The following is a 26,028-nucleotide window of genomic DNA, read 5'->3' on the forward strand; positions in this document are numbered from 1 at the left end:
GTTATGACCAACCTAGATAGCATATTCAAAAGCAGAGATATTTCCTTTGCCGACTAAGGTCCGTCTAGTCAAGGCTATGGTTTTTCCAGTAGTCATGTACAGATGTGAGAGTTGGACTGTGAAGAAGGCTGAGCGCCAAACAATTGATGCGTTTGAACTGTGGTGTTGGAGAAGACTCTTGAGAGTCCCTTGGACTGCAAGGAGATCCAACCAGTCCATTCTGAAGGAGATCAGCCTTGCGATTTCTTTGCAAGGAATGATGCTAAAGCTGAAACTCCAGTACTTTGGCCACCTCATGCGAAGAGTTGACTCATTGGAAAAGACTCTGATGCTGGGAGGGATTGGGGGCAGGAGGAGAAAGGGACGACCAAGGATGAGATGGCTGGATGGCATCACTGACTCGATGGACGTGAGTCTGAATAAACTCCAGGAGTTGGTGATGGACAGGGAGGACTGGCATGTTGCGATTCATGGGGTCGCAAAGAGTCGGACACGACTGAGTGACTGAACTGAACTGAAGGAAGAATGTGCCATGGTTCAGCCTTTCAACTCCTGGCTATTTATCCAAAAGAAAATATAGCATATGTCCATACTTAGACTCATACATGAATGTGCATAGGAGATTTAGTTATGATAGCCAGACTTTAGAAACAAACAAAAAATTCATCAACAAGTGAATGTTAAACAAAATGTGGTATAGTCACCCAACAGAGAGGTTTCCCTTGTGGCTCAGCAGTAAAGAATCTGCCTGCAAAGCAGGAAATGCAGATTCACTCCCTGGGTGGGGAAGATCCCCCAGGGATTGAACCCACATCTCTTATGCCTGGAGGAGGGCATGGCAACCACTCCAGTATTCTTGCCTGGAGAATCCCATGGACAGAGGAGCCTGGCAGGCTATAGTCCACAGGGTCGCACAGAGTTGGATATGACTGAAGTGACTAAGTATGCACACATACACACAACAGAACACAACTTAGCAATAAAAAAGAATAATGAACCAATGATATACACTACAACACCACAACACAGATGAATCTCAAAATAATTATGCTAAGTGAAAGAAGCCAGATCCCTTCACCAAAAAAAAAAAAAGAACACATTCCATGTAATTCTATTTACTCAGAACTGTAGAAAAATCAAAATTAATCTACAGTGACAAAAAGCAGATAAGTAGTTGTGTGGCAGGAGATGAAGACAGGGAAGAGAAGGGGGAGATTAAAATGGAGAACTAAATGTTATGACATCAGAAACTTGATCTTACGTGGAACGCAGCAAGTACTTAAAAATGTTGGCCAAGTGAAAGTTATTCCAGGTATACCATAAATGTTTGTTGAAAATAGCATGTAAGGCTTTACTCAAATCTTTACAGCCTTATCTCCCACTATTACCTTTCTTTTACTGTACTAAATGTAAGACCATTATTATCCCAAACAAAGTATACACTCTATGCTTTTATGCATAATCTCCTATGTCTGAAAATGCATTCCATCTCAAATGTCACATCATTAATTCCACTTTTTCTGATCCACTCCACTGAAAAATTAATTGCATTTCAACTGCATTTTCTTTACCACTACTACAAAAGGTAACACATCCTGGTTGCAATTATGGCAAGTTTCATACATGTCTTATACATCCATTTAGAGCAACACTGGGCAAGAAAACTGTAATGAGAACAATGTTCTCTAACCAGACTGTCCAATGTAGTAGCCACTAGCCACATGTAGCAGCTACAGGCAGGCTGGTACACATCAGTACTTGAAGTGTCCTAGTTTAACTGAGGAGCTGAATTCTTTATTTTAGTTAATTTAAATAGCCACAAAGAACTGTGAAAAGGGAAGGGAAAAGCAAAGAAGCAAAGGAAAGATATACCCATTTGAATGCAGAGTTCCAAAGAATAGCAAGGAGAGATAAGAAAGCCTTCCTCAGCGATCAATGCAAAGAAATAGAGGAAAACAATAGAATGGGAAAGACTATCGGAAAAGGCAATGGCAGCCCACTCCAGTACTCTTGGCCTGGAAAATCCCATGGACGGAGGAGCCTGGTGGGCTGCAATCCATGGGGTCGCTAAGAGTCGGACACGACAGAGCGACTTCACTTTCATTTTTCACTTTCATGTATTGGGGAAGGAAATGGCAACCCACTCCAGGGCTCTTGCCTGGAGAAACCCAGGGACAGGGGAGCCTGGTGGGCTGCCGTCTATGGGGTCACACAGAGTTGGACACGACTGAAGCGACTTAGTAGCAGCAGCAGCAGAGATCTCTTCAAGAAAATTAGAGATACCAAGGGAACATTTCATGCAAAGATGGGCTCGATAAAGGACAGAAATGGTCTGGACCTAACAGAAGTAGAAGACATTAAGAAGAGGTGGCAAGAATACACAGAAGAACTGTACAAAAAAGATCTTCAGACCCAGATAATCACGATGGTGTGATCACTCACCTAGAGCCAGACATCCTGGAATGTGAAGTCAAGTGGGCCTTAGAAAGCATCACTACAAACAAAGCTAGTGCAGGTGATAGCATTCCAGTTGAGCTATTTCAAGTACTGGAAGATGATGCTGTGAAAGTGCTGCACTCAATATGCCAGCACATTTGGAAAACTCAGCAGTGGCCACAGGATTGGAAAAGGTCAGTTTTCATTACAATCCCAAAGACAGGCAATGCCAAAAAATGCTCAAACTACCGCACAATTGCACTCATCTCACATGCTAGTAAACTAATGCTGAAAATTCTTCAAGCCAGGCTTCAGCTATACGTGAACCGTGAACTTCCTGATTTTCAAGCTGGTTTTACAAACGGCAGAGGAACCAGAGATCAAATTGCCAACATCCGCTGGATCATAGAAAAAGCAAGAGAGTTCCAGAAAAACATCTATTTCTGCTTTACTGACTATGCCAAAGCCTTTGACTGTGTGGATCACCACAAACTGTGGAAAATTCTCAAAGAGATGGGAATATCAGACCACAGGACCTACCTCTTGAGAAACATGTATGCAGGTCAGGAAGCAATAGTTAGAACTGGACATGGAACAATAAAACAACAGACTGGTTCCAAATAGGAAAAGGAGTACGTCAAGGCTGTATATTGTCACCCTGCTTATTTAACTTCTACGCAGAGTACATCAGGAGAAACGCTGAGCTGGAAGAAGCACAAGCTGGAATCAAGATTGCCGGGAGAAATATTAATAACCTCAGATATGTAGATGACACCACCCTTATGGCAGAAAGTGAAGAACGAAAGAACCTCTTGATCAAAGTGAAAGAGGAGAGTGAAGAAGTTGGCTTAAAGCTCAACATTCAGAAAACCAAGATGATGGCATCCGGTCCCATCACTTCATGGCAAATAGATGGGGAAACAGTGGCTGATTTTATTTTTCTGGGCTCCAAAATCACTGCAGATGGTGATTGCACCCATGAAATTAAAAGACTCTTACCCCTTGGAAGGAAAGTTATGACCAACCTAGACAGCATATTAAAAACACAGAGACATTACTTTGCCAACAGAGGTCCATCTAGTCAAGGCTAAGGTTTTTCCAGTAGTCATGTATGGATGTGAGAGTTGGACAAAAAAGAAAGCTGAGCGCTGAAGAACTGATGCGTCTGAACTGTGGTGTTGGAGAAGACTCTTGAGAGTCCCCTGGACTGCAAGCAGATCCAACCAGTCCATCCTAAAGGAGATCAGTCCTGGGTGTTCATTGGAAGGACTGATGTTGAAGCTGAAATTCCAACACTTTGGCCACCTGATACGAAGAGCTGACTCATTTGAAAAGACTCTGATGCTGGGAGGGATTGAGGGCAGGAGGAAAAGGGGATGACAGAGGATGAGATGGTTGGATGGCATCACCGACTCGATGGACATGGGTTTTGGTGGACTCCGGGAGTTGGTGATGGACAGGGAGGCCTGGCCTGCTATGGTTCATGGGGTCACAGAGTTGGACATGACTAAGTGACTGAACTGAACTAAAATAGCCACGCATATCTAGTGACCATCAAACTAAAAGCACAAATCTAGACGCTAAGCCTCCTGAAAAGCAACACTATGGACTCTGCATTCCCTTTGGCATTTAGTAAGCAGTTAATAAATATATGTGGTTGGTGTCTAAACTATTTAGAAACTCTACTCAAACAAAATGTAAGCAAACTGTTTTCAAGTAAAAAAATAAATAAATATCCAAAATTAAAAAAATAATCTACTCTCAGTAAGTAGCTCTAGTAATAAAAGACTTACCAAAACATCTTTTACATACTAAATCAAGTATTTCCCGAAATCGATTTGTCATTGGTGGTAGAGGTTTTAAATCAATTTTCCTGAAATCCTCTGGGCAATCATTTTTTGAATGGCCATCCTTTTTGCAGATGCTGCATACTATTGTTGGCGGCTATACAAAGGTTAAAAAAAAAAATCTAATAATCAAACAAGCTATTGAGGGACTTCATAATCACTTACAAAGTAGTACAAAAAGAAACTTGTTTTGTAACTCAGTCTGATAGCCTGCACTTTCAAGAGGCTAAAAAAAAAGTGTGTTAATGAAATTCAGTATTAAATGTAAATAAACATACTTTGAGCCAACATTTTCTTCTTCACTAAAATGATATTACCAAGGATTAGATTTACCTGAAAATGAAGGATAAAGGAAATAGCAGGAGATACAAAAGCAACAGGTTAATTCAAAGCGTTTGATCAGCTCCCAAAATGAAATGTATGCATCACATTTTAATCTATTAAGGTCCTTAACAAACTAGATTATAAAGAAAGCTCAAGTGGCACCTTTCATTTCACTCTAAACATTTTCTATCTTTAGAGTCAATAAATTATAGAACCTTGACTAGTTGGTTCAATTTATTACATTAACATGGTACTCAAGAAAACAAACTAAAGGGCTGAACACTAAAAGTAACTATATACAAGAAACAATTCTTAGGCAATAACCACAAACTTAACTTTCAAACCCTGTCAATACCATTTTAAATATATTCCAATGGACTACCAGACAGGAAACCAAAACAGTAAAAATTCAAGCTTGGAGTAAAAAAAAATATGATTAAGGAAGAGCACTACTCTTTTCTTTATTGTAATATGCTTAGGAACTTAGCTTCTTTCTCCAGGATTAGTCTGGACAGTTACCTAGCAAAATATACACAGAAATTTGTATTTGTGAGAATACTGTGCTCCTAGTGCCAAAGAAATTTTTATCAGCTTTAAAACCTTTATGAAAATGATATATTTACCAGAAAATTCTAAAAATATGTTACAGATACATACAGAGAGAAATAAAATCGGAGAAATAGTTACCCTAAGTTTCCAGAAAAAAAAAGTATAAGAAATGTAAACTGTAGTTATATTATTAAGAGGCTCTTCTAAAAATCTGCCATTTATTTTATCTTTTTAACAGCCCATTATAATGGCAACCCACTCCAGTACTCTTGCCTGGAAAATCCCATGGACAGAGGAGCCTGGTAGGCTGCAGTCCATGGGGTCGCTAAGAGTCAGACAAGACTGAGCGACTTCACTTTCACTTTTCACTTTCATGCATTGGGAAAGGAAATGGTAACCCACTCCAGTGTTCTTGCCTGGAGAATCCCAGGGACAGGGGAACCTGGTGGGCTGCCGTCTCTGGGGTCGCACAGAGTTGGACACGATTGAAGCGACTTAGCAGCAGCAGCAGCAGCATGCCCTAACTACTACACCTAAACAAAATGGGACAGAGTATCCTTAAAAAGGATGAAAATACACAGTTTAGTAATTAGGTTAAAATTTTTAAAGCTTGTTAATAAATAATTGTTGATCAAGCAATAAAACTTGATGACTTTTCAGGGTCTTTTGTATTCTATTTGATTTATACACTATCTATATAATCATTTTTTTTCACAGTAGGTGCTGATAATATGTTCAGTTACATACCCTGCACCTGAAGCAATGTAAAACTTAGCTAAAACTTTTATTCACAAAGTAATTATTTTCTGTTACAAAGTAGCTTATTTTCTGTAATTCATCAAGTTAAAGTTCAGACTATCCCACTTTAAAAGTAGGAAAGTTAAAGACTCATGAGAAAAGTGCCAAAATCCAAAGAGAAGCTCAGTGGCAGACACAGGTTCTGAATTCTTTCTTTTTTTTTGGTTCCTGACCTTACATAGTTTTAACTCAACTATCTTTAGTTAAGTTTATAGAACAACTCCTGGGCCTCATCAAAAAAACTTTAAAATACTATTAAAGTTTACACTGTGTTCTCCTTTGTAGAAGGAAATATAATCACACCTATAAAAAAGCAACAAAACTTAAAATTTATGCTGCCTTTACCAAACTCACTTTTGTAACAAATCCTTTCATATATGAGAAAGTTAAGCATACCAACCAGAAAAAAGAGTGCTTTTCAGGGTTTCATGTACATTCTTATAAGGCAAATACACAAAAAGTAAAAAAAAAAAAAAAAAAAAACATATATACCAAAATACCATTCCAAAAGCAGTCTAACATCACAGAAGCTATTTTTATACTTCTGAATCTAAAAACCATAAATACAGAGTCATACACTCTTACACAGTGTTTACAAACTGTATCCTACCTTGCCAGAGGTTAAAATAAACTTATCAAACACATAACATAATTCCTGGATGGGGTGGTTATCATCATCATTAGGGTCAGAAGCATCTTCTGTAGCTTTGCAGTTGCAGGAGGTAGCAGATGTGTCAGTGCACACAATCTGATGTGAACGTTCTGTTTCTAAATTTGACTTCCAGTCTGTACCAGAAGATTCATCTGGTTCAGGGGATTTATAATCAATGCAATTATACTGGCTGAAATCCTTTTTAAAACAAGTTTCTGAAGGTGCTAAAACATCTTGATTTTTAATTGACTTGGGCTCTAATTCACTGTTTTCACCGGCAGAAAGAGATGAAGATTCCTGTCCACGTTCAGCCAAATCTAGTTCATTTACCAACAAATTATCAGCTTCAGTAATACATCGCTGTGATGTACCTTCCATTTCATCATATTTATCAGGTTGACCTCTTCCTGCATTTACTTTTTCTGTGCTTTCCCCAAGTAGAGTGCAACAACTGGATGCCACAGTTTCAGTCTTCACTGGTTTCTTACTGCTTATTTTCCCCTTCTCTTTTTTCATGGAATCCACTGTAGATTTATTTCCACCCTTCTTCTGAGGACAGGCAAAGTAACGATAAGCTGCCCTGAATCTCTCTACAACATATTCATAGACAAGCTGGCTGTTTAAGCTCCGTGCAACATTCCTCTTGATTGAAAATGGATCTAGTAAAAAAGAAAATGGTCAGTAGCTAAGTATTTACTAACAAACTAATAAACGAACAGCTACACTGTCAGCAGAGTACGTTTCCCCCACAATTTTTCTAACGTAAACTCCCAGTGAGAGTTCCTGCTAACTGGAAATGAAAAAGCAAAGTCTTTCTTCTGTTTCTATCATAAAACAAAAAACTAAAAAAAAAAGAGAGAAAAGAATAAAATAAGATAATTAACGACAGAATGGCTGAGGAGGCCAACTTAGTAATTACTAAAATTGCAGTGATGAAATTGGTAGGAAAAGCTAAGCTAACATGTTTCACTGTACAGTCTTAAGAGTGAAATTTTTCAAGCTCCAGGACCTATTTTATTAATTTTCATCTCCTGTCATAGTATTCTTTAGTTATATACTCCTTGCAATTTAAACAAATAACATACAACCTAACTCTCAAGGCTTCAAGTTATGCTTATTTTAAGATTAACTTCAGTAATAATCAGAAAATTAAAGACAGAAAGAAAGAGAAATAATAGAAAGAAAAGTAGAAAGAAACCTAAATGTAAAGATTAAACCAAAAGTTCGATTCTGATCCAGTCTAAAATGTCCATGCTGAAAATGTTTGTGACAACTGAATCCTCATTACTAGGAACGTAGAACGGAATTCTCAAAATGTTTATGGGTGTTTGGATTTTAATCCTCATTACTAGGAACATAGAACGGAATTCTCAAAATGTTTATGGGTGTTTGGATTTTATACAAATACACCCCAGGAAAAAAGAATGATGCCACCCAAAAGACAATACACATTTTCTCCACTACTGAAGATCATTAAGTAAGAGGATTAATAATAGGCCAGGATTCATATTATTAAGGTTGGGGCATCTGTTACTTTTTTTTTTTTACTGTTATCTAAATCCATAGGCTTTAAAAAGCTTTACCTAGCCTCTTTCCCTTTTCTAGGGGAAAAAAGGCAGAGAAATTATGATGGTTGCAGATTTCAGACCTCTTTTATTTACCATATGTAAGAGAGTAAAAGATGTGAGTGCATGAGAATATCTGTAGGTCCAACTGACAGTAGAGAAGGCATACATACAGAGGATGAAGGGAACAGAAGAATGTGCAGTCTGAACAGACTAACAAAATGATGACAGAAATTCAATTTCCTATCTATAAAAGATGAGCAAAATGTTATAGAATTTAAATTTTTTTATTAAGAATGTGGAAGCCATATTATTATTATTTATTATTTGTCAATATTTACTATTAATTTCTATCTTAATGTTCTTGAGACTTCATATGAAAGCTTATTTGTCAGTATCAATTGTTCTTTTTTCCTTTGGCTTAGCCACATTTAACAGATGAGGTACTTTACAAGACAATGAAAAACTGAGTTTTAAAATTATACTTTAACATAATTTTATGGCACAAATATATTCAAAGCTGTCTTATTTATTTATATAGCTATTCTATTTTTCTATATTTGAAACTTTTACAATTAAAAATGAAGGTATGTAAATAAGCTAACAACCCTAGGCATTATAATATTTACAGACTGGAAACTTTCAAATAAGCATTAATCCTATAAAGCTATCATGGACTTAGTAAAGAATTTATCCAAAATATTTAGTGACAACCTGGTGGCAAATAGTGCTACAAAATGAAAGGATAAAATTTATATATAATACTATTTTAGAAACAGATGATGAGGGGGCTTCCCTGATTGTCTAGTGGTTAAGAATTCATCTGCCGAGGCAGGGGACATGCGTTCAATCCCTGGTCCGGGAAGATTCCACATGCTGTGGAGCAACTAAGTCCCTGCATCACAACTACTGAGCCAGTGTTCCAAGAGCCCATGAGCTGCAACTACTAAAGCCTGCATGCCCCCATGCTCCCCAACAAGAAAAGCCACAGCTTCGCATCACAACAGAGAGCAGCCCCTACTCGCCACAACTAGACAAAGCCTGTGCATAGCAATGAAGACCTAGCACAGCCAAAAACAAATAAATTAATTTTTTAAAAAGAAATAGATAATGAGTAGCACACACACAAGAATTCTCCAAATGAAATATAACATATCATCTCACCTTCAATGGCTATCCGCCTTTTAGGCCAGTTTTTGTTTTCTCTTGTTAAAATATCTTTTATTCGTACACATATGACATATTCCTCCAAAGCAAAATCCAGTGTGTAAAATTTTAGCAGCTCTAACCATAACTGTCCCAGGGACACCCGATTTGGTGTTTCCAATGTTAAAGGAGACTAGAAAAGAAAAAAATACCTTTAAGCTTCACAAAACTATAGAATTACTTAATTTTCAACTTGAAAAGACCTTAGAGATGGATTACCTTTTCAAAAACTGAGGCATAAAGGGGTTAGTTGCCAAAAACCAATTTGTGGCACAGCTGAGAACACAGTGTCCCAGATTAGTAACTCCTAGAATTTTGTATTCTTTCCAATAAACCAGTGATTCTCAACCGTGGCTGCACATTAGAATCACACTAAGAGCACTAAAATTCACTAATTTTAGTTTGACTCCATTCCCATCTCCCTTACCCTTTCCAAGACTGTGACTTAATGGACAGAGATTTTTAAAGCTTCCTTCCTAAGTGATTCTCCTGTGCAGCCGAGGTTGCTTACCACTGTATAACAACTACTATAACTCTTCCATTACAGCAATTACTTATACAATCTATGTCAAGGCCCAGGGTTTTCAAAAGCTAATTCCTTAATTCAACAAACATTTTAGAACCCGCGAAGAGTTGACTCATTGGAAAAGACTCTGATGCCGGGAAGGATTGGGGGCGGGAGGAGAAGGGGACAACAGAGGATGAGATGGCTGGATGGCATCACTGACTTGATGGCTGTAAGTCTGAGTGAACTCCGGGAGTTGGTGATGGACAGGGAGGCCTGGCGTGCTGCGATTCATGGGGTTGCAGAGTCGGACACCACTGAGCGACTGAACTGAACTGAACTGAAGTCCACAGCACTGTGCTGAAGATAAAAGAAACAAACAAAAAAATAACAGGGGCTCCCATGTAAACCATGCATCACTCACTCTTCTAAGTGCTACACATAAATAACTATTAATTCAACAACTATGATGTTGGATGTACTCAGGACCACGTGGGTCCATGCTGCCAATCATTATTGCATCAGTTCAGTTCAGTCACTCAGTTGTGTCCGACTCTTTGCGACCCCATGAATCGCAGCACGCCAGTCCTCCCTGTCCATCACCAACTCCCGGAGTTCACTCAGGTTCGAGTCCATCAAGTCAGTGATGCCATCCAGCCATCTCATCCTCTGTCGTCCCCTTCTCCTCCTGCCCTCAATCCCTCCCAGCATCAGAGTCTTTTCCAATGAGTCAACTCTTCGCATGAGGTGGCCAAAGTACTGGAGTTTCAGCTTTAGCATCATTCCCTCCGAAGAAATCGCAGGGCTGATCTCCTTCAGAATGGACTGGTTGGATCTCCTTGCAGTCCACGGGACTCTCAAGAGTCTTCTCCAACACCACAGTTCAAAAGCATCAGTTCTTCGGTGCTCAGCTTTCTTCACAATCCAACTCTCACATCCATACATGACCACTGGAAAAACCATAGCCTTGACTAGACGGACCTTTGCTGGCAAAGTAATGTCTCTGCTTTTGAATATGCTATCTAGGTTGGTCATAACTTTTCTTCCAAGGAATAAGCGTCTTTTAATTTCATGGCTGCAGTCACTATCTGCAGTGATTTTGGAGCCCAAAAATATCATTATTGCATAGTGCCACTTAAACAAGGTAAGGTCCTATTTCACAGACCATTGGGAGAGGAAGAGACCATTTAACATTTACAGTAAAGGCTGTAAGTTAAAATGGACCTCTAAATCAGAGGGGTCTTAACAGAAAAGGTAGTATGAGAATTCTAAAGGAATTAGCTAGATGAATGCTGGCTAAAAGTGACCACTAAGGTATAAAAAAGCATAAAACAGTCATTCACTCATTCCATTCTACAACTATTCACTGAGTGCCTACTCTGTGCCATGCACTGGGGATATACCCATGAAAAAAAAACAAAAAACAAAGTTTTTTGCCTTAATGGAGTTTACAGTCTAGAGTAAACTAGAAGATAATAAACAACAAACTTAAGTAAATTACACAGTAAATTAGAAGAAGAAAAGTGTTGTGGAAATAAGAAAAAGTTGAGCATGTTTACTAAAGGAGAAGGGATATGGAAGCAGGAAATTTCAGTGTTAAAATACAGTGGTTGGGATAGGACTTGTTGAGAAGGTTTGATTTGAAAAAAGGAAAAGTATTCTAAGAACAGGAAACAGAGCAAACACACTAAAGTAGGATAAAGTAGTAGTGTAAATAGTTTTAAAAAGAAAACTAGTGTGGCAGAGAGAGAAGGAAACAGAGCTAATCAGTAAGAACTCTTTGGCCTTTATTCTAAATTAAATGAGGGGCAACTGGAGGGTGGGGAAGGAGAAGGGCATGATCTGACTTAAGTTTTAGAAAAACAATTCTGATTGTTGTGTTGAGAACAGACTATAAAATGGGGAAGGAAGGGTAAATTGAAGGAAAATTATGAGGCTGTGGTAGTAACCCAGGCCAAAGATCATATGGCTAGGATCAAGATGGTAACAGGGGAGGTGGCCAAACTGTGGATTTATTTTGAAGTAGAGATGACAGGATTTCCTGATAGGCTTGGTATGGGGTATGAAAGAGAGAAGTAATCCATGGGATTGGATGAGATCATCAAGGGAGTGTAGACACAGAAAAAAGGGGGATAGAGAACATTAAAGTGATTGGAGAGGAAAGGAGGAACCAACAAAGAGACTGAGGAGGAATAACCAGTCATGGGTGTGGTATGCTGAAAGTCAAGTTAATAAATTTTTTAGAGAAGGAAATGATCAACTGGCAAATGCTGCTGACAAATTAAAAAAGATAAAAATTAAGAAATGACTATTGGATTTAGCCATGCACAGGACACTGATGATACAAGTTTTGGTAGATTGATGGGGATCAAAGCCTGAGTAGAGTGAATTACGAGACAGAGAAACTGGGAAATAGTATACATAAACAATTCTTTCAAGCTTTTCTTCAAAAGGGAGCAAGGAAATAGCTGGGAAGGGAAGTGGTAGCAAGATTTTTCTTTCAAGTGGGAGAAATAAAAGCATGTATGATTCAATAGAGAATGAAAAATTGGTAACCTAGAATTGCTAGGGCAGTGTTCTAAAATAGACAAGAAAAGATGAGGCTAAATACACAAGTTAAGAAAATGACTTCAGACAACAACAGGGAAAGTTCCTTCATGAAAGTAGGTAGCAAGGCAGAATATGTGAGTGCAAAGAGTGGGAGCTGGTGGTAGGAATGGGAAGTTCTCTTTTCATTGCTTCAGTTTTCTAAGAGAAGCAATAAGCAAAATCATTAGCTGGGAGTACTGCTGGTTTAAAGAAAGGGTAGAAGGTAGTCTAGGAAAGTGGAAGACTTGAATGTGAGTTTAGGGAACTACATATAATTCAGTATAGTTAGAGCAATGATATCTGTAATGTAATTTTTGTAATAACGTGTCTGTCTACTTTAGAAGATTACACACTTTTAGAGGACATAATCATCCATGAATATTCATCTTGGGTTATCTCGCACTCAAGATAATGCCAGGCACATAGCTGGTCCTTAATAAATGAATGCTGAATGATTAAATAAGCAAGCCACCCTCTAAAGAAGCATAAGGTCTTCATTTACCCACCAATCTGGCAACATAATCAGTATAATCATATACTAAAGCTTTGGTCATAGCCCATCTCTAAAGGAAAATTTTTCTATCTAAATGAAAAGGATACAAAAAATAACCTTGATATGATTCAAACAATACAAGTCTTTCAAAATGAGGTATGAATTCATTAAAGAATCTTGGTACTGAAAAACTAAACCAGATCAACCCCTCACTTTACAGATGAGGAAAATGAGGCCAAGAGGCTTACTTAAGGTCAGTCAGTCAATCTACTATTAAAATAGCTTTAATCAAAGGCATCACAAATTCTACATATAGAAAAGCCAAAACCAAAAACAAAATAAGCTTACTTTGCCATATTTTTCCTTCCTGGCATTACTTTGGTTAGTTGTTTCTGTCTTCTTGGTATCATCTTTTGGCTGGTCTGCCTTAGCTTTGTTTTCCTCAGCAATTGAGTTTCTCTCAGTTGCACTACTTGAATTATATTCCCACTTCACAAACTTCTCTTCTACTATGCCCTTCAGCTGAAAGTCATCCATTCTTTTTGGGTCAAAGCCTTCAATCTATATAAAAAGGCATTCCAGATTGATAGTGAAAAAATTATTAAAAGAAAAAAACAAGAAGAACAAATAGACAAACCAGAAATGCAGCTTTAAATGTATGAACAGAGTACTCTGCAACAGCAAACTACATACATACATACATACATACATACACACACATACATGTTACACACTCATGCTTACCCAACTTCCAAGTAAGCAAGGAAGAAGAGGGGGTTTTCTTTGTTGTAGAAAAAACATCACCATTAAAGCAAAACAGTAGGAAGGGATTCCACCATCAGTTTGGGAGTCAATATAGCACAACTGCAAAATGAGGAGAAGAAAAAAGAACCACCATTTAAGTTTCTTTCTGTTCCCCTCAAAATAAAAGTAGCTTTTATTTCCTTCCATAATCATTGTTAAAAGTTCAAATAATGAAAAATATAAGGAATTACTTGAAATCACACCACCCTGATTTATAAATTGGTATTAACTCATTTCCTTATTGCATATGAAGACGTGTATTTTTTAGTTAAATGGAATCATATCACCCATAGTGCTTTTATTGTGGACATCTTTAAAAAATATTATTTTCATATTTCCCACTTCTGTCTCAATGTTAACAATCTTCTATGTACTCTTCCATGCCTTTTTATATACTCAACCATACAAAAATATACATATATTTTCTATATAAATACAGGGAGGATTTTATCATTTTTGTCACTGTTTTACTAAAATTGTGTATTACAGGTATCTCTTTGTATTTTATAATTCTTCCTTAACAATGCACCAAGAAAGTTCCTGTTAGTCAATTGTGTGCTCAGTTGCTAAGTCATGTTCAGCCCTTTGCAAGAGAGACCCTATGGAATATAGCCTGCCAGGCTTCTCTGTTCATGAGATTTTCCAGGCAAGAATACTGGAGTGGGTTGCCATTTTCTCCTCCAGAGGATATTCCCAACCCAGGGATTGAACTGTGTCTCCTACGTCTCCTGTGTTGGCAGGCAGATTCTTCACCACCAAGCCACCTGGGAAGCCCCTTAGTCAATTAGCATATGTCTAATGTATCCTTTTAAATGATTAAATTATAGACTATGGTCTGGATGGTTATTCAATAGTTCCCCCACTCAAGGACTTTTACATTTTGTTCCCAGTTTTTGCCACTTTAAAACAATACTGTAGTATTTATTCTTCTACATTTTCCTGAGTGCTGGTGCTCATTTCTATGCACTATATTACCAGGGAAGTGTTTGATGGATTTTAAAATGTGATATATTAAAATCCTAATAGATAATACTGTTTTTAAGAATCAGCGTAAAATTTCCTCTTTTCATCTGTAACAAGAATGTATACACATGGTTTCCAACACTAGGTGTTACCAGTTGTTTTTTTTTTTTTAATTAAAATATAGTTGAATTACAAAGTTGTGTAGTTTCAGGTGTACAGGTGTTATCAATTTTTAAAAATTTTGTCAACAGGATGGGTGAGATGTAATATCTAATAGTTACTTCAATTTGCATTTCCTTGTGCTACTAGGTTATGCAAATTTTCATGTATTTACTAACGATTTGAATTTGCTCTTTTCTGAACTATTAAGTCTTTTGCCAATTTTTCTGTTTCCAACAATACATATCAATTTGTATGTGCTCTTTTCACGTTATAGATAATAACCCTTTATATATGTTATATACATTTGAAAAAATGTTATTTTTCCTAATCTGCTTTGGCATTATTTATGGTACTTTTATCCTATAAAATATACTAATGTTTATATAGTTAAAGATGCTTATAGCTTCTAGGTTTCCTACCACGGTGAAAAGATTTCCCCAATACACAAGTTATATACATATACTCTTGAATTTTCTTCTAAAATTCTGAATTTTCATTTAAGTGGAATTTATTTTTGCATTTAGTGTGCTAAGGGTCCAACATTATTTTCTTTAAGAAAGATGCGTTGTGACAGCACCATTAATTAAATAAACCATTGTCTTCTCACTGAAATGAAATATTTTATTTTTTCATAGACTAAAATTTCATTTACACTAGGATTTACTTCTGGGCTTTCTATTCTGCCCCACAGATCTATTTGTCTATCCCTATGCCAATGGTATACACTTGACTAAAGCAGTTTTATAAGGTAAAGTACATCTTCTTCCACTAGTTTTCTTTTTCTGAATTATTTTGGCTCCTCTCAAACATTTATTCTTCCATACTAAGTTAAAGTATTATCTTATAATTTTTTACAAAATTCTTGGTGATTCTAATTTAAACTACTGTACACTTGAAAATTAATTTAAGAAGATTATACATTTCAGGGATATCATCTTTCTATCCAAAAACTTAGTATCTTTGCATTTTCCAAAAATTTAGGAGTTGTCATCACTCAGTGTTTCCCTCAACTCTTATGTCATTTACCTCTGCCAGTCCTACTAATAAAAGTTATCCCAAATCTGTCTCAGTTCAGTTCAGTCACTCAGTCGTGTGTGATTCTTTGTGACCCCATGGACTGCAGTACGCCAGGCTTCCCTGTCCATCACTAACTCTCGGAGCTTACTCAAACTCATGTCCATTGAGTCAGAGATGCCATCCAACCATCTCATCCTCTGTCATCCCCTCTCCTCCCATCTTCAATCTTTCCCAGCATCAGGGTCTTTTCAAATGAGTCAGCTTTTTGCATGAGGTGGCCAAAGCACTTGAGTTTCAGCTTCAGCATCAGTCCTTCCAATGAATATTCAGGACTGATTTCCTTCAGGATGGACTGGTTGGATCTCCTTGCAGTCCAAGGGACTCTCAAGAGTCTTCTCCAACACCACAGTTCAAAAGCATCAATTCTTTGGCACTCAGCTTTCTTTATAGTCCAACTCTCACATCCATACATGACTAATGGAAAAACCAAAGTTGTCTCCGCTTTTTAATATGCTGTCTAGGTTGATCATAACTTTTCTTCCAAGGAGGAAGTGCCTTTTAATTCCATGGCTGCAGTCACCATCTGCAGTGATTTTGGAGCCCCCCCAAATAAAGTCTGTCACTGTTTCCATCTTTCCCCATCTATTTGCCATGAAGTGATGGAACCAAATGCCATCATCTTATATTCACTAACCTAACACAGGTCATTATCCTCTCCAGCTACTCTACCACAAAATCCTGTTCAATTGGTTCCCTATTACTACTCTTTACCCCAGAAAGACCTTCTCCAAACAGAAATCACATCAAGTCACACACTGCTTACGAAACTCATCCTATGCCTTCCCACTGCAATTAAAATACAAGTTCCTTACCACTGCAAGTACCTGCCTGACCTCTCCACTACAACTTCCACTCTTAACTCGCTTCATTCCAGCCACTCTTGCCTTGTTCTGCTTCTCAAGAGTTCATTCTCACCTTCAAGGCTCTGTACGAGCTATCCCTTGGATGCTACTCCCGCAGATGTTCAAGTGGCTAGTTACATTGGTCTGAGTTTATATACCACCTCCTCAAAGAGACTTCCCTGCCATCCAATGAAATGTCACACTCTTAACACACCATCTCATTTTAATGGCAGTAACTTCTACCACATATTGTGTTATTTATATATTTGTTTATATATTTGTCTGATTCTTCCACAAGTATGTAAGCTTCACGACAGAAGGACTCAGTTCATCATGTTAGATGTTTCCAGCACCTAAGAACAGTATGTAGCACACAGGAAGCATTTAACAAATGTTTTCTCAAAAAATAAATTTGCTGAGAGTTTGTTTTCACCATTCAATAATTATCTTCCTATACCTTTCTAATTAAATTTATTCCTTAGTATTTTATAATTTGTATCACTGTCATGAGGTTATATTATTCCCTATGTCTATTCTATAAGGTTATTTTTATGACAGAGAAAAGCTACTGGTTTTTATACATTTATATTGTATTTAGTCATCACAAATTCTAGTAGTTTTTAACCTGAGTTTTCTAGGTATACAATCATATCATTAGCAAAAAGAGCATTTTGTTTTTCCAGTATTTACATTCATTACTTTGTCTTCTTTCCTTGCTGCATTTAAAAAAAAAAAATCTCCAAAACAATGTATAACATCATTGGTGAACATCTCTGTAATATTCCTTATTTTAACACAGATGGCTTGAGCAATTCACCTTTTTGATGGTGTTTGCTTCTGTTTTGTTTGGGGGTTTTAGAAAACAGTCATTAAGTTCCATTTCTAGTTTACTTAAGAATTTTTTTTAAGGAAGCTACGTCAAGGCTATATATTATCACCCTGCTTATTTAACTTATTTTTTTTTTGCTTATTTAACTTATATGCAGAGTACATCATGAGAAACGCTGGACTGGAAGAAACACAAGCTGGAATCAAGATTGCCGGGAGAAATATCAATAACCTCAGATATGCAGATGACACCACTCTTATGGCAGAAAGTGAAGAGGAACTAAAAAGCCTCCTGATGAAAGTGAAAGAGGAGACTGAAAAAGTTGGCTTAAAGATCAACATTCAGAAAACGAAGATCATGGCATCTGGTCCCATCACTTCATGGGAAATAGATGGGGAAACAGTGGAAACAGTGTCAGATTTTTTGGGGCTCCACAATCACTGCAGATGGTGATTGCAGCCATGAAATTAAAAGATGCAAAAATAAATAAATAAATAAATAAAAATAAAAGACGCTTACTCCTTGGAAGAAAAGTTATGACCAACCTAGACAGTATATTCAAAAGCAGAGACATTACTTTGCTGACTAAGGTCCGTCTAGTCAAGGCTATGGTTTTTCCTGTGGTCATGTATGGATGTGAGAGTTGGACTGTGAAGAAGGCAAAGCGCCAAAGAATTGATGCTTTTGAACTGTGGTGTTGGAGAAGACTTCAGAGTCCCGTGGACTGCAAGGAGATCCAACCAGTCCATTCTGAAGGAGATCAGCCCTGCGATTTCTTTGGAAGGAATGATGCTAAAGCTGAAACTCCAGTACTTTGGCCACCTCATGCAAAGAGTTTACTCATTGGAAAAGACTCTGATGCTGGGAGGGATTGGGGGCAGGAGGAGAAGGGGACGACAGAGAATGAGATGGCTGGATGGCATCACTGACTCGATGGACATGAGTCTGAGTGAACTCTGGCAGTTGGTGATGGATAGGAGGCCTGGCGTGCTGCGATTCATGGGGTCGCAAAGAGTCGGACACGACTGAGGGACTGAACTAAAGTGAACTGATGCCTTATCAGCATCTATGATGTTAATTCCACTTCAAACTGTTAATATAATACATTATGTTACCAGATTTCCTGATATTAAACTACTGTTATATTCCTGAAATAAACCCTACATGGTCACAATATATTAGCCTTTCTTATGATGATATCTTACATGTATTCCACTTGCTTTTATTTTATTTAGACTGGTTCACCTCTCCCAGTCACTTCCAAGAGTTAAAAATCTTTCTGAAGAACTAGTTCATGTATTCAACAAATATTTATTAAATGCCTACTCTGAGCTGGCACAGGAAAATGAGAAACACTGGGACCAGCCATGAATAATTAAACAGACTAAAATTCCTATCCTCACAGTGCTTATAATTTCACAGAAGAAAACAAATTATAAACAATACATGAATATATGTATGGCAGGTAGTAAGAAATGATATGAAAAAAATTTAAAAAGGAAAAGGCAGAGAGAGTGATAGAGACAATGCTATTTTATACAGGGTGGACCAGGAAACTCTGGTAAGATGAAATTTGAGGAGAAACTTGAAAAAAAGTAAGAGAGTGAACCATTCTGGATATGTGGAAAAAGTGAAAATCGCTCAGTTGTGTCCCACTCTTTGCAACCCCATGGACTATAGCCTGCCAGGCTCCTCTGTCCATGGAATTCTCCAGGCCAGAATACTGGAGTGGGTAGCCATTCCCTTCTCCAGGGGATTTTCCTAACCCATGGATACGTAGGGGTAAGAACATTTTAGATGAAGGGAATAACAAACACAAAGGCCTTACATATGAAGACACCCCAACTATAGGCTTCTGATGGTTTGTTATTTTTTAAGCTGTTCCATTCAGCTGGTTCTGCCCCAACTATGGGGAGATTCCCCCAATCAAAAGTTGAGGCAAAATATTTAAAAAGAATCCTCTGTCTGTTTTTGTTCTCAAGTTATCATTCCACCACTATCCCTTTAATTCATCTTCTTTGTGTAAGACAGAGAATTTACTCATCACTAGTCTAATAAGTAATGAATACTGTACTGATGAACAGCATACAAAAAAGCTAAAATTTCTCTCTCTTGCCATTTGGACTGATACTGGTAATTACCACTTCTTGCTACCTCCAAGGGTAGAAGGGGGGAGCAGAGGGGGAAGTACAGCCTTTAATAATGTAAGTTAATTCTAATTTAGGAAACTCAGATACTTAAATCTTAGCAGTTTCCCATTTAAAAACTGCAGCAGGTTATCAACAATTTAAGAGGAAAGAGAATAATATTCTAAGACAGAAACTGGAAAAAAAACATGCAAACACAAGAATCTTAATTTGCATAACCATATCTTACAACCTTACAACTTTAACTTACAGTAAGAGTGAAAACCTGAGTGTAGATATAAGAGAATACTTCTACATGGCATAAAAGAGAATGAACTATAATAATCTAAAACTATAAATAACTCCACATGCCTGTGAAACTTTATTTTCATTCCATTATCAGAACCTGCCATACCACTTTCTGTCCAGCAGAGATAACTATTTTGTCCCCACAACACTATGATTTATGTTATATATTTGTGTAAGAAAAAGCCTTAGTTATCTAAATATTAAGTACTTTTCCCTTCAGTTCCACATACCTTAGCCCAGTAGCGAAAAGCTAACACCAAAGGAGTAAAGACAGGTTCCATTTTGCCAAGAGCAGCAAGCAAATCAGTAGTGAGGCATGCCATATCATTTCCTGCACTCACTCTGCAAAGTAAACCACTGTGAATGAAAAAGAAATTTCACTGTATTAATACCTTAAAAACCAGAATATTTCAAATCCTGTGGCTATACTTTCCAGGTATCCATAGTTAACACCTAAGAAGTCATAATAAAAAACAAATATTTTAATAAACTTACAGCTAACTGAAAACTATGTATCATTTCCATCACTGCTGCTGCTGCTGCCTCTAAGTCGCTTTGGTCGTGTCCGACTCTGTGCGACCCCATAGACAGCAGCCCACCAGTCTCCACCATCCCTGGGATTCTCCAGGCAAGAACACTGGAGTGGGTTGCCATTTCCTTCTCCAATGCATGAAAGTGAAAAGTGAAAGTGAAGTCGCTCAGTCGTACCCGACTTTCAGAGACCTCATGGACTGTAGACCACCAGGCTCCTCTGTCCATGGGATTTTCCAGGCAAGAGTACTAGAGTGGGGTGCCATTGCCTTCTCCACTAGAGTTCCATATAAATTAAAGATGTTTTATCTGTTCATTTATACTTCAGAAAAAAATAATCTTAAGTAATTAGTACTTAAGATCATGAAAAATTAATCTGAAAAGCTGCATTATGATTAATCAAAATTTTATTTATATGAGGTGAAAGACACTGATCACATCAATGTTAAACAATGCAACATATCTTCCTAGTCTATTCTTTTTGCTTTGCACATAATAAAAACAAAATATGAAATACTGAACTAGCTATACTTCTTAAATCTAATTTTTACTATCCAACTTTTAAGATTTTATTGTTAGGCTATTTCCAGATTAGAGATTAGAAAGAATTTATCTATTAATCCACAAGTATGCTTATATTTAAGTGAAAGTAAGAGATACCTTAAACAAAATTATAGCAGAAACATTTTGGTGGCAGGGAGAATATGACTGAGGTTGCCACAAAGGCAATTTAACACAATGTGGTAGAAAAATCACTAGAAATTGTTAATACTTCTATTCTAATTCTAACTTTCCCCTAAATAATTTGAATTTGGATAAATCACTTACTCACTCTAAGGTCTCAATTTTCAAATTTAGAAAATAAGGAAGTTGAACTAGATCTTCATAGATCCTTCTAGCTTTGAATAAGCATAGTAATCTTAAAATACAAGAAATAATGATAAATAATCAATAAAAGAACACTTTATTATTTCTATACTGTTTCCATCTCTCCCACATTGGTCTCAAGTAGGATTATTGTAGTTTCCTTTATCAAAAGTATGTTGCTGCCTCAGTCCTATAAATATCTGAACAGAAAGTCATCTCCAATGACACCTCAATTTCAGTGAACTAAAAACTAAATTCTAATAGACAGTGAGCTCCTTGAGAAGAAAGACTATTTCTTACTTTGAAATTAAAGTAAGAAAGCAAAAGTTTGAAAGCAAAGCAGTATCTAACATACAATAAGTGCTCAATATTGTTGGGTGAATAAAAAAATGAAAAGTTTTGCATTAGAACGTTTTATTTCTAACTCTCTGGTAACTCCATTTCTTGTTCAAAAGCTTGTAGCAGGCTTGCTATTTTTAATAAATAGAAACTAGCTTAATCAAGTTAATCCAAGGAGAAATCTAAAACAAAAATGTTCTGTCTTAGAAATACTCACTGCATACCTGGTTGCTGTTATTTCAAAAAAAAAAATCTTTATTTTCTCTTCACTGTTACCAACCTTTTCCGATCTTTGCACACCACAACAGGAACTTTAGCGTGAAAATCAGATTCCACATCTACATATAATACTAATAAGGAAAAAAAAAAAACAGGTAAGCTAATGTCAACAACTGTCAAATGTTTACTCTACGGTAAACATGTAATAGTTTCCTTCTAAGCACTCTCAGTGCTTCTGTGGATAATCCATAAGATGATGGATGTTCTTGTATTGAGCATCAACCCAATAGAATCTCTTATCTCTCTTGATGTCATCTGCTGTATTATCACAAACCACAGATAGGCAGAGTTCCAAGTACTATCAGAACATTGTAATTACCTTAAGAAGAAAGGTTTTAACATCCTTAAAAGTTTGAATATTTCTAAGTATGTATACAATCTAGCCAAAGTTGTTAAACCTTCATATAGTAAACAGAGGAGGACATCACTTACTTCTGAAGGCTACTTCCACAGGAGTCACGAAATGAGAACCTACAACGCTTTGACAATATAGTTCTTTTAAATTATCCATGGCAGTAAAAGGCTAACTCTATTGGCCTCATTTGCTGTTAATATATGGAGAGTCTGCCCAATCAAAGCTCCTAAGGAAGGACTAACAGGTGAAGCACACTTCCACTCTGAAGTCTTTCTCTACATCTCCAAGGTAGGCTCCACACCATAAAATATCTAATCTAAACAAAAATAGATGGATTAACATTATCTCATTTGAAGTTTAAAGAAAATCTCTTAGTAGTACTTGTTGAAATTAATTTATTCAAAACAAATGTGCTGAAGAGCCATATATCAGGAATTGTATTATGCATGGTGGATATAACAATGAATAAATACAAAGAGCTCAATCAAGAATTTGCAAATAAATCCTGTAGGTAACAGGATAGAGGTAGGTCCTGAAAGAACACAGAGGGCATATAATGGAGGGAATAATCCATCAATCAGACTAAATCTTGAAAACCTATGCTATGTGACTTAAGATGTACTATCCATGTATTTCAGTGGAAATATGTATTTTAAATATTTTTGCCAGGTTGACAGTGAATTGCAGTGAGTCTAAAAAGGTAAAAGCTTTTATCAGTAATATGCTTTAGAGCTTTTACACAATGAGAGTTAGCTATTTATTACAAAAGAAAATGATATTAAAATCCCTTCACAGGTTAAACTGAACCAAAATAATTCCTTAAAAATTTCCCTGAAAAATGGCCAAAAGCTGATAAATAATGGAGAGCTGACAGGGCAGAGAGAGAGAGGAAAAGAAGTTTAGAACTGACACTAGAGCCAATAAGAAGGTATGGCTAAAGTCAATAAGCTATCTCTGCTAAGCCAAAATGCAAATATTTTTGACAGGTAATTTTGATTCATAAAATTTAGGATGATAATAGTAACAATAATAACAATGAGAGCAGCAGAAATTTAAGAAGTTATTGTATACTGGGTACTTTTCTAAGCTATGGCTTAACCCATTTCATCCTCATAAACAACCTTTTTATCAAAAAGATACTAAATTATTGCCATTTTACAGATGAGAAAACTGAAGCATTAACACTTCAGTAATTTGTCAAAGGACACACAACCTGTAAGTGGTACAACTAAAACTTGAGTCTGGAAAGTCTGGCTTCATATTCTAAGTTCTTAAGCATTTACTTTATAACAAGAGAAGCAGCAAATAAAACCAAGAGAATAGTACTACAGACTGTACTACATGATCTGGGATTTACTTTGAAAAAGATATAATTTTTACAATTTTTATTCAAAAAGTATTTTTACCTATATGAATGTCATTTTTACATAAAAATCAATCCAGACAGAAGGGCCATATATGAAAAACTTATTAGGTATAATTTGGTTGATGTACTATAAATGGGTAATATTGTTTAAGCAGGGAAAAAAACATATTTACTCAATGCATACACATATTTTTCCCCAAGTCTCTCCCTAAATCTTCCTTCATCAACAATCTAATGACTGTAGGTTTTCTGTCTCCTCCTATACAAGAACTGTCCGTAATATTCAAAGGTAAAATTTTAAAATTACCCAAAAGGCAATAGTTTATAATATGTCGATTTTAAATATGATGCTTTTTATCTAACCAACATGTAAATATTCTAGTAGCCTACTAAATACATGTATGTATATGGATATATCTGAATTTAATCAATGACTCAAACATGCTAGCAGTTTTAGTTTAACTTGAATAGCCATACATAAACAGCACAATGCATATATCTTTAGAGAACTTTCTTTAGGAAAGCAACTTGTAAAACTCACCACTTTTTTTTAAAATTCCAAGCACTTGTATCAGAAGATCTGGATGATTCATCTAAAAAAAAGTTTCAAATTAAACCAATATACTAATTTTAAACTTCAAGTTGCAAAACTTTAGAGATCATTCATTAAACATAAGTAATAAAATAATGCTTTGCATTTTAAAATAATGAAAACAGAATACTGTTTTACTTTTATATTAAGAGATCTTAGTCATGGAAGTAGAATCAAATAAATCATGTACTGCTATTATTCTAGCAACACTCCTAGAATTAATGAGTTCTTAGAGTGACAAAAGTCTGCAATTTCATATCAAAACAAATGAAAAAGAAATTACCATATGATTTCTAAGAGAAGTTGTTGAGATGAGAAATTTAAAGGATATTGACAACTGGCAGCATGGCTAAAAGGCTTAGATTAAAATACTACTTTAAATAACAACCATGTCAAATATTTACCTTAAATGTGTTCTTTGCTGCTATTTAAAAAAATGTTAACAGCCGATTCAGACTAGAAATCAAACATCAAAAAACTTTCACCCAAATCAAACCTCCTTGAGCATAAACTTAATTTCAAAAAATTCAAAACACAAAAAATGTCAACTAATTATTTTAAATGTTTGGTGTATCAGTAAATAAGCAATGTTAGCAATGCTAAACAACACTGGTATTCTGCTAATGGCTCTAGCCACTACTTATTAAAAGTACCCATAATGTACCAGGTACTACACAAAAATATATGGTATATATCACCTTATTTAATATAAAAGTTATTATTCCTATCTTGGAAATTAAGAACTGAAGCTCAAGAAGGTCAAGCAACTTGCTCCTGTGCAGCCAAGATTTGAACAACAGAGGTATGACTTCAAAATTCTTTCCTCTTTTTATGCTGCTTATCATAAGCAATAACTGTTCAACACAGTCAAACACAAGCATTTTTCCTTTCTTTTTTTTTTATGCCATCCTCTTCTTCCTTTTTATTTTCTGTCTCATTTTTCTTTAATACTATCTATGCCTAACACCTAAAAAGTACTTTCCAAAAGCACTGTTAAATCATCATGGTAACATTCTACAAGCCAGAGTTTTACACTCCCCTGTATCTTCTCTAAAAAGATAATAAAAAACACTAACTACTAAGTAAGAATAACACAGGAAAGGTTCTTTTCTAATTACTCACCTTGGGAGGAAATTTTATATCTATATTAACATCACTACTTTTCAGAGCAAACTTAGTCAGAGATGAGCCATACAACCTAAGTGAACACTCTGGAAATGAAGGAAAAATATCAAAGTATGAAACAGCATGCAAATATGAGAACTTTAAAAAATAAACAGTGGTAGGACGATTGCATATATTTTAATTCTGTGTCTTCCAATTCTAATACAGAAATTTTAAAACAATAATATCCTTCCTTAACTGATCTACAAAAGAATAAAAATGTTTCTCATTTATAGGGTTCAGGAAGAGAGAAATAACTCATACAAATTCAGTGTTTAGACAAAATTTTAGTAATAATTCATTTAGGAATGACCAGAAGTATGTTTCACATTTAATATGTAACAGTAAAGAATGTACTAACCTAGCTATGGGTACTGTCACAAACTACATTTTTAGATGTTTCTATTTACACGTGCAACAGCACTTTAAATGGGGAAGGAATCAGACATTCAGCCAATG

The 26,028-nt window shown here is 36.2% G+C and overlaps 1 protein-coding gene across 3 annotated transcripts in view; it reads right to left on the reverse strand.

Annotated features, from left to right (window-relative positions):
- ZCCHC11 (zinc finger CCHC-type containing 11) overlaps positions 1–26,028 on the reverse strand; it is a 196,784-nt gene that overhangs the window by 42,643 nt on the left and 128,113 nt on the right. For all 3 annotated transcript variants that reach the window (XM_005678404.3, XM_018044181.1, XM_018044190.1), the window contains 9 exons: positions 25,528–25,616; positions 24,355–24,406; positions 22,094–22,163; positions 20,307–20,433; positions 13,709–13,828; positions 13,313–13,525; positions 9,336–9,510; positions 6,565–7,265; positions 4,230–4,380 (listed from right to left, as the gene is read on the reverse strand). In XM_005678404.3, coding sequence (XP_005678461.2) covers positions 4,230–4,380; positions 6,565–7,265; positions 9,336–9,510; positions 13,313–13,525; positions 13,709–13,828; positions 20,307–20,433; positions 22,094–22,163; positions 24,355–24,406; positions 25,528–25,616 — 1,698 coding nt within the window. The remainder of the gene's footprint in view (positions 1–4,229; positions 4,381–6,564; positions 7,266–9,335; positions 9,511–13,312; positions 13,526–13,708; positions 13,829–20,306; positions 20,434–22,093; positions 22,164–24,354; positions 24,407–25,527; positions 25,617–26,028) is intronic.

This window comes from Capra hircus, chromosome 3 (genome assembly GCF_001704415.2).
Source record: "Capra hircus breed San Clemente chromosome 3, ASM170441v1, whole genome shotgun sequence".
NCBI lineage: Eukaryota > Metazoa > Chordata > Mammalia > Artiodactyla > Bovidae > Capra > Capra hircus.